The sequence below is a fragment of the Notamacropus eugenii genome, chromosome 4, assembly GCF_028372415.1.
Source record: "Notamacropus eugenii isolate mMacEug1 chromosome 4, mMacEug1.pri_v2, whole genome shotgun sequence".
NCBI lineage: Eukaryota > Metazoa > Chordata > Mammalia > Diprotodontia > Macropodidae > Notamacropus > Notamacropus eugenii.
The window spans coordinates 304,387,330-304,401,752 of record NC_092875.1 but is presented as its reverse complement, the minus strand read 5'-3'; the positions used below and the strand labels follow the sequence as shown (position 1 = coordinate 304,401,752).

The window sequence follows — 14,423 nt, the reverse complement described above, 5'->3', positions numbered from 1 at the left end:
GTAGACCACATCTTTAGCATTACAATACAGAGAGAGAGAGGCTCTCATTATGCTTGCTTGTTGATTATTTTCTAAGAGTATTTTATTTGGAATAGCAAAACACTGCCTTTAAAAGCACTATTCTAATAAGGTGTCTCTCATCTATGCAACAAAATTATTTAAGATCTCTTAAATGATTTAAAAAAGGAGAAAACCTTTTCAGTGACCCCACAATCATAAATATCAAGCCAGGTATAAACCAGGCTGTTGTATACTTGCCAAAGGTATTTGCCACTGTCAATTCAAGGATGAAAGGAAAATTAGAATACTAAAATAAGGCAACCTTAGACATCTAGGCTGCTTGCTTTTAATTTTTAAAAACAGACAAAAAACAAAATGGCAAATAGATACAATGTATTTGTAATGAACTTATTTATAAGCAATAAAAAAAAGATAATTTTATCCCTTTTTCTGATGTGGTTCAGAAATATTTTTTAAGAGGACAACAAAAAGAATCTACTTTCCCATTTTCCTATAGTAGATCAATAGGCTTGAGATGGTGTATACAAAATGTAATCAGGTTACACTGACAGACTGAGCTTAGGATTTATGACTTGCTCCTCACTCCATGGCCCCTTCCTTCTCCCCTAACAGCAAATCATCCTTCTGAATTCCCTCTCATTTTATCTTCAAAGTCCTGGTGCTTTCCACATCCCTTTTCTTATATTCATTAGAGTAAAACTATTCCAAAAGATAGTGTCAAAATATGTCTTCAGTGATATGGGATAAGGAGGACTGGACCAGTGATTTTATTAATATAGGGAACTCCAAGGTGAGGAAACTCCCTCCTCCAAAGCATTTTGACACCTTCTATGCAAGTTACAGTCTTGTGCTTAGCACATGAGGGATAAGTGACTTGTCCTGACTTTAAGGTTTGCTCTCTCTTCACCATGCACACTCCCTAGAGTGATAGCATACATTGTTTCAATAGCTATTAAAAAGAGAATTTCATCTTAGTGTCTATCCATTACTTTTTTGGACCCCTTTCTGTTTCAGAGTTGGGGTTCATCTTGGTAATAACCTATTATTTCTAAGGAGGCAATGTCTACTTTATAACAATAAACACTGACTTATCTGTTTTGGTAATGTGATGGGTTATCTTTTATGCAGTCACAAAAAGTTAGTTGAATAGTATTAATTGTATGATGCTTTTTAATATAAGGAGTGGCAGCATGGCATAAATTAGGGAGCAGACAGGACTGGGGTTTAAATCCTACCTCTGTCTCTTATGAGTAAATCATTTAATTTCACTGAGCCTCAGTTTCCTCATCTCTAAAATCTGTGTGATCCCCAGATGCTATACATGTAGTCCCATCAGTTTCTGAGGACCAAATGAGATAGTGTATGTGAAGTACTTTATAAACCTTGCAAGATTATATACATTTCTGTTATTATTCAGCAGGGAAAATCAAAACCAAAAATTGTCTCTAATGCCTTCAGTATGAAAAGAGTGAGGATTTTTTCTCTAGTGCTAAAACCACCAGCAAATCAATTAAAGTTCTAGACATCAATTAAAGGTCTTCAGTAGGTGGAGATCATTTCATTTCAGCTGTTCCAGAATCCTGAAACTCCCCAAAGGCAGCCCCCTCTGCAAAATGACTAGTGCACTAGGGAACTGGTCAGAAGTTGGTGTACTTCCAGGGCTGTTACACTAATTTTGTGTAGTAAATGGGTTGAGATTTTAATGAGAATTCCTCACCCCTTGCAAATGATGTTGGGGTGTTTGGAGAAATCTACTGTTAGCCTTTATGTCCACAAAGCCAGTGACTGTACCTGCTAGACTTCGCCTAACTAGGTCACCCTGGGATAGTTTTGGTTTCTGCCCTGTTCAATTAGAAGAGGCATCAGACAACTGTCGTGAGGAAGGAATGGTCATTCTCAACCCTAACACTGATTCGGAATGGTTAAAGTGCTGGTGTCTATCTCTGATGCCTCTAACTATGTGCTTTGCAAAAGTGACCCCAATAACATCTGTAATGTACATCCCTGGAAAATGAAACCACTGACCTGTTTTTTTGTTCTTTTTTTCCCCTTGTTTTCTCTTTTCCCCCTTCTCTTGTGGTGTGGTTTCTGATAGTTTAAAGTAATGAAGGAAATTAAAATGCCAGCTGTAAGGGATAAGGAGAATAGATCATCTCTTATTACCTGGCTGGCTGACTTGGAGTCACAGAAAGTTGGCTTATGCTGACACCATGTGGTCAAAGTATATACATTCTCATTTTAGATTAGAATACCCACATTTAATCTCGTTTGAATTCTTTATTGGGTGGGATCATGAAATAGATGGAAGGAACCTCCTGGCTATCTAGTATCCCAGTCCCCTATCTTCATCCAACCAATTTTCTGTCTAAATTATTTCAAATATATATTGACTCTAGCCAGAAAAATTCTCTAGGGAAGTAATCAATCAATGAACATTTGTTAAAGGCCTACACTGCTAAGATCTGTGAATATAAAGACAAAACAAAAATCCTTCAGGGAGCTCACATTCTATAAGGGGAGCCAACATGCACGTGCAAAATATACACTATATGTACAGAATAAATAAGAAGTAAATATAAGGTAATTAAATGAAAGAGTCAAGCAGAACAGAGATCTAACAGCTTTGTAAGGAAGATAGAGCTTGAATTTTGAAAGATTTGAGAACTGATTGGTACTGATTGCAGAGGTCTGATGATTAAACATGGTATCAGGGTGAACTTAGGGTATAGAGTGAAATATCTGTTTTGAACATAGCAATGCAGGAATTTGTTTCACTTGACTATTGGTGCAAGGATTTTGTTTTCTTTCTTTTTTTTTTTAATGGGGGAATGGGAAGTGGGAAAAAATTATTTTTGTTCATTGAAAAAAATGCAATTAAATTGTTAAACAATATGGTGCTACTTGATCTGAGTCTTAAGGGAAGTGAGAGAAAGGTGAGAAAGGGAGGCGAGTACATTTCAGGCAAATAGGTGCTATCTCAATATTTAATATAGATTCTATTGCTATGACCACAGGCATTCAGATCTGTATATTTTTTTAAAAGGCCTTAGAAACCAATTCACCCAAGCCTATTATTTTACAAATAAGAAAACTGAGACCATTGTTATCACAGCTGAGATTTGAAGTCTTCAAGTTCTCTGATTCCGTATCAAATGGTCTTTTCCAAATGTCCCTCAAATCCCAATGGAGACAACCCAGGGACCTTGAGCCCCCAGGTTCTGGCAATAACAATGCCTCCTTCTTCAGATCATTGGCCCTTGCTTCCAGCCCAGCTCCCCCTCACTTGCCATGTTTCAGGGAAGCCACCCTTGTGGCTATGTGACCTGCCCACTGTCTTTGCAAGGTATTATCTCCAACTCCTCAGCAGCCAAAGCCACTGAAGACCCTGAAAAAGGAAGTTTTTAGCACTGTCAAATGGTTCAAATGTAAAAAATGAATAGGATTTTATTATGGGAAATAATATGAAAGAAGGTGCATAGCTATCTGCTTTGCTTCTACCCTCTAAGCATGGGACCTTTCCATCTGACATGCAGTAAAAAACCTTTAAACATAGAAATGTGGTTCAGCAGAGATCTTTGCAAATAGTAAGCATTTAATAAGTGCTCTTTAATCCATTTATAAAGAATGAGAAAGATATATATTTTCTTTCTTTCTTTCATGGACATTACCACCAAGAGAGACCAAACTTTTATTTGTATTCATAATTGCCACACAGTTCATATATACATTTATGAAAGTGAGAATATTATTTTTAAAAAATAAATTCCAAATCATGTACATAAATAAGTTTAATCTGCAGGGAACCAAGGTGGGTTATGGATAGAGAACTATCCAGGGAGTCAGGAAAACCTGATTCACATCCTGCCGCTGACATATTCTGGGCTGTGTGGTCCTAGGCAAATCACTTACCATCAGTGCACCTGGCCACTCTCTCAGAGTGTAATTTACAGAGAAGGTGTTGATCAGCATTGCTAGAAGAAGTACCTCTCCAAGAACTTCCAATACCAGTAAAATCAAAGGTTATGTTTTTTAAAAATGACAGTAAAAAAGAGGAAACTAGGACTTTAAAGTGATATTGTTTTTATCAAATAGTGTTTATTGAACACTCAAGAACCAAAGTAAGTACTAGGCAAAGCTAATGACTCTCCTGAATTTCTCTGTATGTGTTTGTAAAAACTAGCCATCTTTACAACCCATCTTACTCACTCTTATGGTGCCAAGTCATATTTAGACATAAGGGTTCTGATGCCCTTTTGTCATGTATGCCTTCACCACAGTCTGGTGAAGCCCAGGGGTCACTTCTCAGAGTAATGGTTTATGGGCACTGACAACTTCAGGAAGAAGCATTTTTCCCCATCCAAGTTGATGGACCTCCTAAAATCCACCCCAAAGGTTAAAACCTTCCGCTTTAGAGGAAGGTGCGAGAAGAGAGGTTCAAAGTGCTGTGTTGAACATCATAAAACTACATCACAGGATCTAGATTTAGAGTTGACAACGTGAGGGAAACTTAGGGTCATTTAGTCCAACCCCCTTATTGCAGAGAAGAAGAAATTCTGAGGCCCAGAGAAATGAAATAACAGACAGGATTAAATCCACATCCTTTCTCCAAGTGCAGTATATTTCAGATATATTACATTGCTTTCACAATCATCATAGACTGGTTCCAATTCAGCAAACATGTATTAATTGCCTTCTCCTCTACAGTCACCATACGAATTGCTAGATATACAAATATTTAAAAATAGATCTCCTGCCTTAAAGAATTTGAAATCTAATTGCATCTAGTTGGCTCAGGGGGTAGAGTAGCCAACTTGCAGGAAGATCTGAGATCAAATCATGCTCATTATGTGGCCATGGGTAAATCATTAAACTCTCAGCCTCGGTTTTCTCATCTGTAAAATAGGTATAATTATGCCACCAATCTCACAAATTAGTTGTGAATAACATGTGTCAAGTACTTTGCAAACCTTAAGGAGGGGAAAGTGAATGATCATTAATAAAGCACCTACAGTGTGCCAGTCATCATGCTAAACTCTACAAATATATCTCATTTGATCCTTACAGCAACCCTAGAAGAGAGGGGTCGTTATCATTCTCATTTTACAACTGAGGGAAATGAGGTAGACAGACAGCTCAGGGTCACACACTAGTAAGTATATGAAACCAGACTTAAACTTATAGAAATGATAGCCATTGTTAATTGAGCAGTGCAAGTACACAAACAGGTAAGATTCCAGATAGAATGGAGGTATTGGAGGTCAAGGACAAAGGAGATCAAGACAAAGTGTTCTAGGACAATTTGAGGAGGAAGAAACCAATTTCTGCCAGGGTTGGGAGTGTGAAGCGTAGAAGTCTCCTTATCAGAGGTGACCTTGAAAGATTAGAAACATAGTAAGACTCTACAACTTTTCTTCTCATTAGTGGGAGTCCCGCTGCCTATTTGAGCCAAGAATAACAACTGCTGGAATGTCTCTAATCCTGGTGTGTCAAGAAAAAAATGTTAAATTCACATTGATGTATGTTAATACTTAAATTCTATACCTCTTTCTGTTAGAATCCATCATTTTTTTTAAAGGCAAGACCTTAAGTTGGAAGATACAGATTTTAAAATCCCTAAAACTTCTTCTTGTAGGCTATGCTACAGTAACTGGCACACAGTGGTCACTTAATAAATGCTTTTTGACTGACTAGGATGCTCAAAAAAGCATTTTGAATAATCTGAAAGAAGCAGATGTGTTAAAATGCCCAGTTCACCAGTTTCAGTGGAAACTGGACTCCTTAGATACTATTAAACCTGTTCTGTAATAAGTGTGTCTCGATACTCCCAGAAGGCACATGGTCTCAATTTTCATTAATTATCCTTTCTTGTCCCTTTCAATTCAATCCAACCAATTTTTTAAATTAAACACTCATTACGTGCCAAAATCAAAAAAACAAAACAGTTCCTGTCTCCAAGGAGCTTACATTCTCCCAAATACATTTCTTTCCACTTGTTACATTACCACCAGAAGCTAATGAGAATAGAAGAATCTGCTTGAAAGTAGGGATTGCATGGGGTTTTTTTGTGTTTACATCTCCAGAAGTTAGCATAGAACTTGTGTGTGTGTGTGTGTGTGTGTGTGTGTGTGTGTGTGTGTGTGTGTGTGGAAGACCTTTAATAAATGTTTGTTGATGGATCAGTTGAATTTGGATCACCTTGACAAGAGAAACTTCTCAAGTAGAGCTTTAACCTTTAGAACCTGTCTTGGGCACACCGCACTCTACTGAAATACTCCAATATTAGATTCTAAAGAGGTGCTTAATTTGATTCCAAAACTATTGTGTTGCTAGGTAATTTGATAAATACTAATAGCCCCTAATGACTGGTAGTGATGCAGATCAAGCATTTATTCTAACAGTCAGCAAGTACCTTTATCCTAGAACAGTTAGAAGCTCAAAGTTTTCCTCTGGGATTATTCCAGTAAAGCCAAATAGTTGAGGGGTTCTTTCCTAGGTATTTTGTAGTCCCTTCTCTCTGGATGTTGTTTTCTAGTTCTTCCAACAGCTCATGAGAGCTATATTTTTTACTTGACTTCCTACACTTTACTGTGGGTGATGGAGATATCCATAAGCACTTAATCTTTATTGATTAGAGCTCACATAACATTAAATCATATTTGCATACTTTTTGTGGTTTACAAAGCTCTTGTCTCACAACAACCCTGTCAGGGAATTAGCTCAAGTGTTATATCAGTTTTACAGATAAGAAAACCTAGACTTGAATGTACCAGCAACTTGCCCCAGTCACATAGTAGCAAGCTTGTTCACTCCACTGAACTGTTGTGAATTCTTATTTATTCTGTTTCCAAAGTCAAAGGAAATTACTCTCTCCAGCAAAACAATTAAAGTTATGTGTATGCATATATCTATAGAATTATATGCATATATACATATGTATTTTCACACACACACACACACACACACACACACACACACACACACACACACACACACACACACACACTGGTACAGTGTAACCAGTAAGAGAAGGATCCTGTCCTTCATTGCTAGGAAACAAGAGGGCAAGTGTTAACAACCACAAGACATAATTATAGGGAACTGAACTCAGTTTCGCATAGAAGGTTGTTCAATTACATAATGTAAAGGCCCTTAAAAGAAACTAATCATGTTGACTCAAAGATCTGTGTGGAAAAACTGAATGGCCTCATCTATTGTTACTCTCTCTAATACTCTTTACAAATAAAAAGCGAATAGCTCAAGCTTTGGGTGGTTTTTTTGTTTTGTTTTGTTTTTTGTTCTTTGAGTCTTTAGCCCCAACTATCCAAATACAAGTGATAATATTTCACCTAGAAAAATTGGGCCAAGTTAAAATCTCTTGGGAGAAAAATGCTTTTTCTTCTTCCATTTTAATGTTCTGCTATATGTACTTCAGGTGACCATATAATGTTAGCAGTTAGGAATGACTAGGTGGAGGTGGGACTTACTTTCTATCAACCATCCAGGTGATTCCTGCAAACTATAGCTGCCTTTATGAAGCAAAATTTTAGTAGTGAGGTTTTTGATCCTTATCTTAAAACTAGGAATACATATATAAATATATATATATACATATATATATACACTCTTCTTTGTTTTATTCAGCAGTTATACTTAAATTCTAATACTGTCTAAAAACCTAAAAATCTAAAAACTGTGTCATAAAATGAGCAACCCATATTTTCTAAATCAAGTCCTCACACAATATTATAACCAAAAAATTTTCAACTTTTTTTAATTGTTGGCAGCTTAGTTTGCCTTTTAAAAATATCCATAACTATTTAAGATACTTGGGGAAGATTGGTGGCGCAGTGAATAGAGCACCTACCTGAAGTCGGGAGGACTCCTCTTCCTTAGTTCAAATCTGGCCTCAGACACTTACTAGCCATGTGACCCTGGGCAAGTGAACCCTCTTTGCCTCAGTTGCCTCATCTGTAAAATGAGTTGGAAAAGAAAATAACGAATCACTCCAGTATCTTTGCTCAAAAAAAAAAAAACACAAATGGGATCACAAAAAGTTGGTTACTACTAAAAAAGCAACTGAACAACAAATTAAGATATTTAGACATGAAAATTTTTCGCTTTATGGCAGAGATATTGCTTTTTAATTATTTCTTTTGGTTAGTTAAAACTGCACTTTAATTTGTGACTATATCAAATTATATCTTATATATTTATATTTTAAGAAGATGCCATTGCATCATGTGCTAGTCTCTTAGGCTAACCCTCTTCATGAGCACGGGGGATCAGAAAGATGTCATTCCCTTTGATTCCTGTCTCCTAGGCTGGCGTCTTCCTACTTGCAGAGGACCCCCCCAACCCTTGCTAAAGTGGATAGAGAGACTTTTTTCTCTCCTACTTCCACCCCCTGTTTCCTGGGCTGGCCTGCCTGTGGGTAAAGAGAAGACCATTGCATCAGCTCCACCCACCAGTTCTCTCTTCTGAGATGCCCGACACTGTGGCAAGATTCTCCCTGAGACCCAATGATAAACAAACTCCCACCCAGCCATGCCCTCCCAATTCTAGTGATTCTGAATTCATGGCTATCCTTAATCAAATGCCATTCTCTGTCTCCCCTCCCTCATTACTGTCCCCCTCAGTACAACCTCTCACTCCCAATGTCCCACTCCAAAGCTTCCTGCCTCTTCTGCTGGACTCTCTGGAATGCTTGCTCCATGGACAGCAAACTTGCTTTCATCTTAATCTCTTCTTTTCCCACTTCTTTCATCTTCTGGCTTTGAATCTGGATGTCCTCCTGATGACACAGTCTCCCTGGTCAAACTTTCCAGAACTGGTTGGTCATCCTTTTACTCCTTGATACACCCTTCTCTGTAGGTTTTCATGACGTTACTCTCTTCTGGTTCTCCTTCTATTTTCCTGGTTTTTTCATTCTCAGTCTTCCTTGTTGGATCTTCATCCAAGTCATACTCATTAAGTGTAGGTATCCTACAGGAGTCTATCTCTGCCCATCTTCCCCTGTCCTTCAATTCTATTTCACATGGTGACTTTATCAGTTCACATGGATTCAGTTAATCATCTCTATATTGATGATTCTCAAATATATTTATTCAGCCCTAACCTCCCTCCTGACTCAGTCTCATATCCCCAGCTGACATTCTAACATCTCAAACTGGATGTCCCAGAGACATCTTAAACTCAACGTGTCCAAAATTGAACTCATTTTTCCCCAAACTCCATCCTCTTCTTAACATCCCTGTTATTGTTGAGGATACCACCATCATCCCAGCCCCCCAACCTCACAACCTAAGTGATATCCTCTACATCTCACTCTCACCAACCCATATGCAATCTGTTGCCAAGTCCTGTCAATTTTATCTTTCTGACTTCTCTCATACATACCCCCTTCTGTCTTCTGACCCTGCCTTCATCTAGTGAAGGCCCTCATCACTTCGTACCTCTCCCCAAGCCACTCCATCCTTCTCTTTGCTGTCAAAGTGATCATCCTAAAGGGCAGATCTTACCTTGTCACCTTCCTTTGCAGTAAACTCTAGTGACTCCCTATTACCTCCAAGATTAAATATAAGATCCTGTTTGGATTCAGTCAAAAGGCTGCACTTGAGGATGCAGGTTCTACACCCCTGGTTTAGACTGTATGCTTTTTTTGGCCTCAGTTTCTTCATCTGTAAAGTAGGGAAAATAATTTCTGTCCTAAGATAAGATTTTTATGAGGATTAAATGAGTTACTGTACATAAAATGCCTTATATTCTTTTTCTTCTCTGACACAAAGGAAATTTTATCTTTAATAAAACTATTTCTTTACGAGAATTATTATTTGCATAAAATACTGTGTAGAATCCTAAGACCATGGGTTTAGAGTTGGACAGAACTTCTTTGTGCATCTAGTCTGACCTCTATATTTTACAGGTGAGGAAATTAAGCCAAAAAAGGTAAAGTGACTTCACTGAGTTGGAGGTGGGACTTCAACACCCATAAAGTACAAATGACATATGAAAGGAAACCTCACTACAACATCCCTAACAAGGGGTCATCCAGCCTGTTTGAAGATACGTAAAATGGGGGAACCCATGACCTCTCAAAACACAATCCATTCCATTTTTAATAACTCTAATAAATTTTTATTAATTTATTTGTTTTCAGTTTTCAGCAATCACTTCCATATGCTTTAAATTTCCCCCTCCACCCTCCCTCCCAGGAGGACATGCAATCTTATATGAGTTCTATACGTACATTCTTATTAAACACATTTTCACATTACTCCTGTGGCATAGAAGAATTAAAATGAATGGGAGAAACCATGAGAAAAAAACAAAACAAAACATGACAAAAGAGAAAATAGTCTGCTTCATTCTGCATTCCGATTCTATAGTTCTTCCTCTGGATGTGCATGGCATTTTGCATCGAGTCCTTTGAAAATGTTTTAGATCCTTCCATTGGAATAGCTCTAATCTTAGAAAATTTTTCCTGATGTCTAGTGAAGTTACCGTTATAGTTTCCTCCCATTGCTCCTGGTTCTGCTGTGTGAAACCAAACTAAACAAATTAAATAATGCCTCTTACCCATGAACACCCTTCAGATACTTGAAGACAGCTTTTATGTTCTCATTGCCCTCATTCTTCTGTCCTCTGAGCCAAACATCCCTAGTCTTCAACCAGTATTACATGAATTGCCTAAAGTCACACAGATGCTAAATAGTACAGCCAGTACTGTTTGAATTCAGGTCCTCAGACTCCAAATCCAGTGCTATTTCTAACATATCGCATCACCTATTTCAGGTCCTGATTGTCTTTGATTTATTTTGGAGGTAACAGTGATTCCATCAGTGTAGTCCACTGATAGAGGTCATAAAGCCCCTCCATATCTTTCTAATCCTCATTGCTTCTTGTCTTTTTTTCTCTAAACCCTTCACCAATGATCCACATGTAAAGCTCTTGTTCTTTTAATATAACGGGACTCCAATGTGCCATCAACTCCTGATACATTGCCCCTCCTTCAAGATCTGCCCAGCTACAGTTCCTATCACACAGTTTACTCCTCAGTGCTTTCTTTTATGCCATTTTGGTCTCGGGCATCATTCTTTGGTGATTGGTAACTTGCTGCAGCCAGCTTATGCCCACCACACCTTTCCATTGTCCTTGGATTATTTGTCAGTTTGATTCCTCTGAGATCATGGTGTTCTATGATTCACACCTTTGTAATATCAGCAGGAGAATGCTGATGCTAGAGAGATGGAACTTTGCAGCAGTGAGCATGGAGTAGTGTTTTCCATGGGGTCATGATAAGCACTATGCCATTCCTCAAATCTAATCTCATCCATTTTTCTCATGCTACTTAATTCAGCATTGTCTACAGTGCATGCTCAAGATGTAAATACTGGTAGATTAAATCGGCAGGCTGAACATCACCTGTTTTTTATCCATTCTGTTTTGTTAGTGTGAAAGGTTAATACAAACCTCCTTGTTGCTGTGAATTTCATTGAGGAAGGTTTCTACTCTTCTGAGCTTAATGCACTTAATATGACATATCAAAAAGACTGGGTAGGACCTTTTGGAGAATCTGATAATCAACAGGGAGTCCTTTTTTCTTTATTTTTTTAAAGTTTACATAGGAATTATTATCCAGTATTCCTTCTACTATCAAATCATTCTATTCTGATAGATACGATATATACTGTCTTCATATAGACAAAAGATTTTTGAAAGTGAATGAAAATTAAAAAAGAAATTTATTTATTTTACTCCCTATAAGTCTTCTTGAGGTTGGTAGAGCAGGAAAGTCAAGATCATTGAGGGAAAAACTGTGGGACAGTAAATTGTACATATTAGAAAAGCTATATTGAATGTTTTCTTCTCTGAATCCAGGGAAATTTGAAATTTTACTATGAGTAAAACTATTGATTTTCCAATATTAATTTTTATAGTAGACTTCAGGAATTAGTTTGCAGTATGACATTCACCTTCAAACGAAATCTTATTCTGTAGTGAACGCAGAAGTTGCTACCTTTCCATTCCCCAAAGTAGATTATTCTCAAGGGTGTCTTAACAAGGCACGAACTGTAATTGTTAGATTCTGGAGCTGTATTTGATGTCATGTTTCCCCCAAAACTTCTCATTCCAGAGGGACCTATCATTTCTGCTGCTGATGTCTGAATGCTTGGAGGACTAACTGCTCAACTCTGCTGGTACCAGATCCTGAGACCATCATGGGACCTGAAGGTAGCCTTCTGCATAGTGGACAGGTGCACATCATCATCTGGGGGAGTTTGGCGGCTGTTGCAACTTTCCTACTCATTACCTTCCTCATCTTTCTGTGTTCCAGTTGTGAAAGGTAAGACTTAAGATGAGCAAACTTTTACTGAAATCTAAATATATCATTGTTTGTTTTAGCTAGTGCTACATGACTCAGCCAGCAGAGGCTCCTCTGTATTAAAATTAATCCCATTTATTCTCATCTATAATGATGATGAGCCCATTTTCCATTTCGATGAAGATTGAGCATTATTTTAACACTCTTCTGATAACAGTTCACACACCTGTGCAGTTAAGGCCTTTCTGAATATAATTATTTGCTATTCATTTAACCCAACACTTGTGAAGATATCTTGTTATCTTCAAGTAGGTTTGGATATTTTGAAATCTGGATATTATATGAATAAAGGTGACAACCTATAATGCTATAGTTCCTTGCACAATTTTGTGTTTAATAACTTTTTATTTTACTTTTGAACTTTTACTTCTTACAAAGCATTAATATTAGTAGAATAATCACCTCAAAGACAATAAGATTTTGGAACACCAGAACCTCAGTTAGTGAATAGGTTAATGAAAAGAATAGGTTTAATGAAAAGAAAGCCATCCCTGTAGACATCACAATGACTTTACTGAGAAATTTAATGTCACTGATATGGAAATTAAAGCCATTCTGCATACATCATCTCCTCTAGAAAGATTCACTGACTCAAAATGAGGGGGGAAAAATCTTCTCATTCAGTCTTGGGCAGAGTCTGACAAATGGCATCCAAAAGCTACCATTCTATCTCTGAACATAGCTGATAAGAACTGCAAAGCTGAACTTATCTGGACTAGAGAAGAATTCCAGTTTCTTCCCCGTCTGTATCCAGCCCTTTAGGAGCAGAGGCTGAGACCAGTCTTCTGCATGAGTCTGGAGCAGAAGAACCTTGAGGGCGTATTTGCCCTGGAAGAGCAGGTTTTTGTAATAAGATTACCTCCCATTAGGTGGCACTCTTCTCTTACAGATTGCCTGTGGGAATCCTGTTTCTCAAAGACTGACTACCTCCTGATTCAAACCAATGCAAGGGAATTCCATTGTCCCTTACCTGTGGCCACCAAAGACTGAAAGAACTCTCTAGCATCCTGAGTGCATAAAGCATTCCCCAGTAGCCCAGAGATTTAGATTTGGTTTATGTTTACTTATCCAAATTCCCATATAGTGCTTGACTTTTCCAGCAAAGGCTTTCTCTGTTAAGGCAAATTGGAGGGGAAAGGAATTCATCTGCTTACTTCAGACCAAATATCTGTATATGTAAGATATGTTACAGAGAATTATTTATTTATATGTTACAGAGAATTAATTGGCTTAATGCCTTACCCTATCCCTATATGACCTATACCTACATGACCTATACTTACATGCCTATATATTGCCATATACATATCTCCATACATACATATATGTATGTGCATGCGTATATGTGTACATGTGTATGTGTGCATATATACATATGCATATGTGTACATTTCTATATGCACACATGTATATATGCATATACACAGACACACACGCAAATAAATGTATATTCATTCATGCCCCTACACTTTGGCTTAAATTACCTATGTATTTCGGGCTGCAACTTCTTGAGGCATGAACTAAGGTTTTCTGTTGGCACCACAACCACTGTTCACTTCCTCCGTAAAAGCTAGCAAAAACTTTTTGCAGGGCTTATGATGCTCCCTTATTGTCTCATTGAACTTCCCTCCAACAACTGAGGTGATAAGATTTATGGCATAATTATCTGGCTATCCCTTCTTCCTCATGAAGCAGTCATTTTTTTAATCAAGAATTAAAGTGAGATTTTCTAACTCCTAGGGAACCGAGTGTAGGAAGTACTATATATCTATGTCTATATAAATATGGAATGTCACTAAAAGTTCGTATTTTAAATTTCAGAGAAAAGAAGCCAAAACCACAGAATGGTGACCATGAGAATCTAATGAACGTGGTAAGGTTCTGATTCTTTCGTTTTTTAAAGCAGTTGCACATTTTAGTATGTCTCCACATGCCTGGGGCCAGAAGGAAGCCAGGCAGGATGCCTAAAATCAGCTCTGCCTCAGCTGTTCTTTGTCCTGAAAGGTTTTATGGGAGTTTG

The 14,423-nt window shown here is 37.7% G+C and overlaps 1 protein-coding gene across 3 annotated transcripts in view; it reads left to right on the top strand.

Annotated features, from left to right (window-relative positions):
• The window catches only part of PAG1 (phosphoprotein membrane anchor with glycosphingolipid microdomains 1), a 234,065-nt gene that overhangs the window by 185,316 nt on the left and 34,326 nt on the right, over positions 1-14,423 (top strand). For all 3 annotated transcript variants that reach the window (XM_072604962.1, XM_072604963.1, XM_072604964.1), the window contains 2 exons: positions 12,155-12,364; positions 14,225-14,276. In XM_072604962.1, the coding sequence (XP_072461063.1) occupies positions 12,240-12,364; positions 14,225-14,276 (177 nt within the window). In that variant the 5' untranslated portion in view covers positions 12,155-12,239. The remainder of the gene's footprint in view (positions 1-12,154; positions 12,365-14,224; positions 14,277-14,423) is intronic.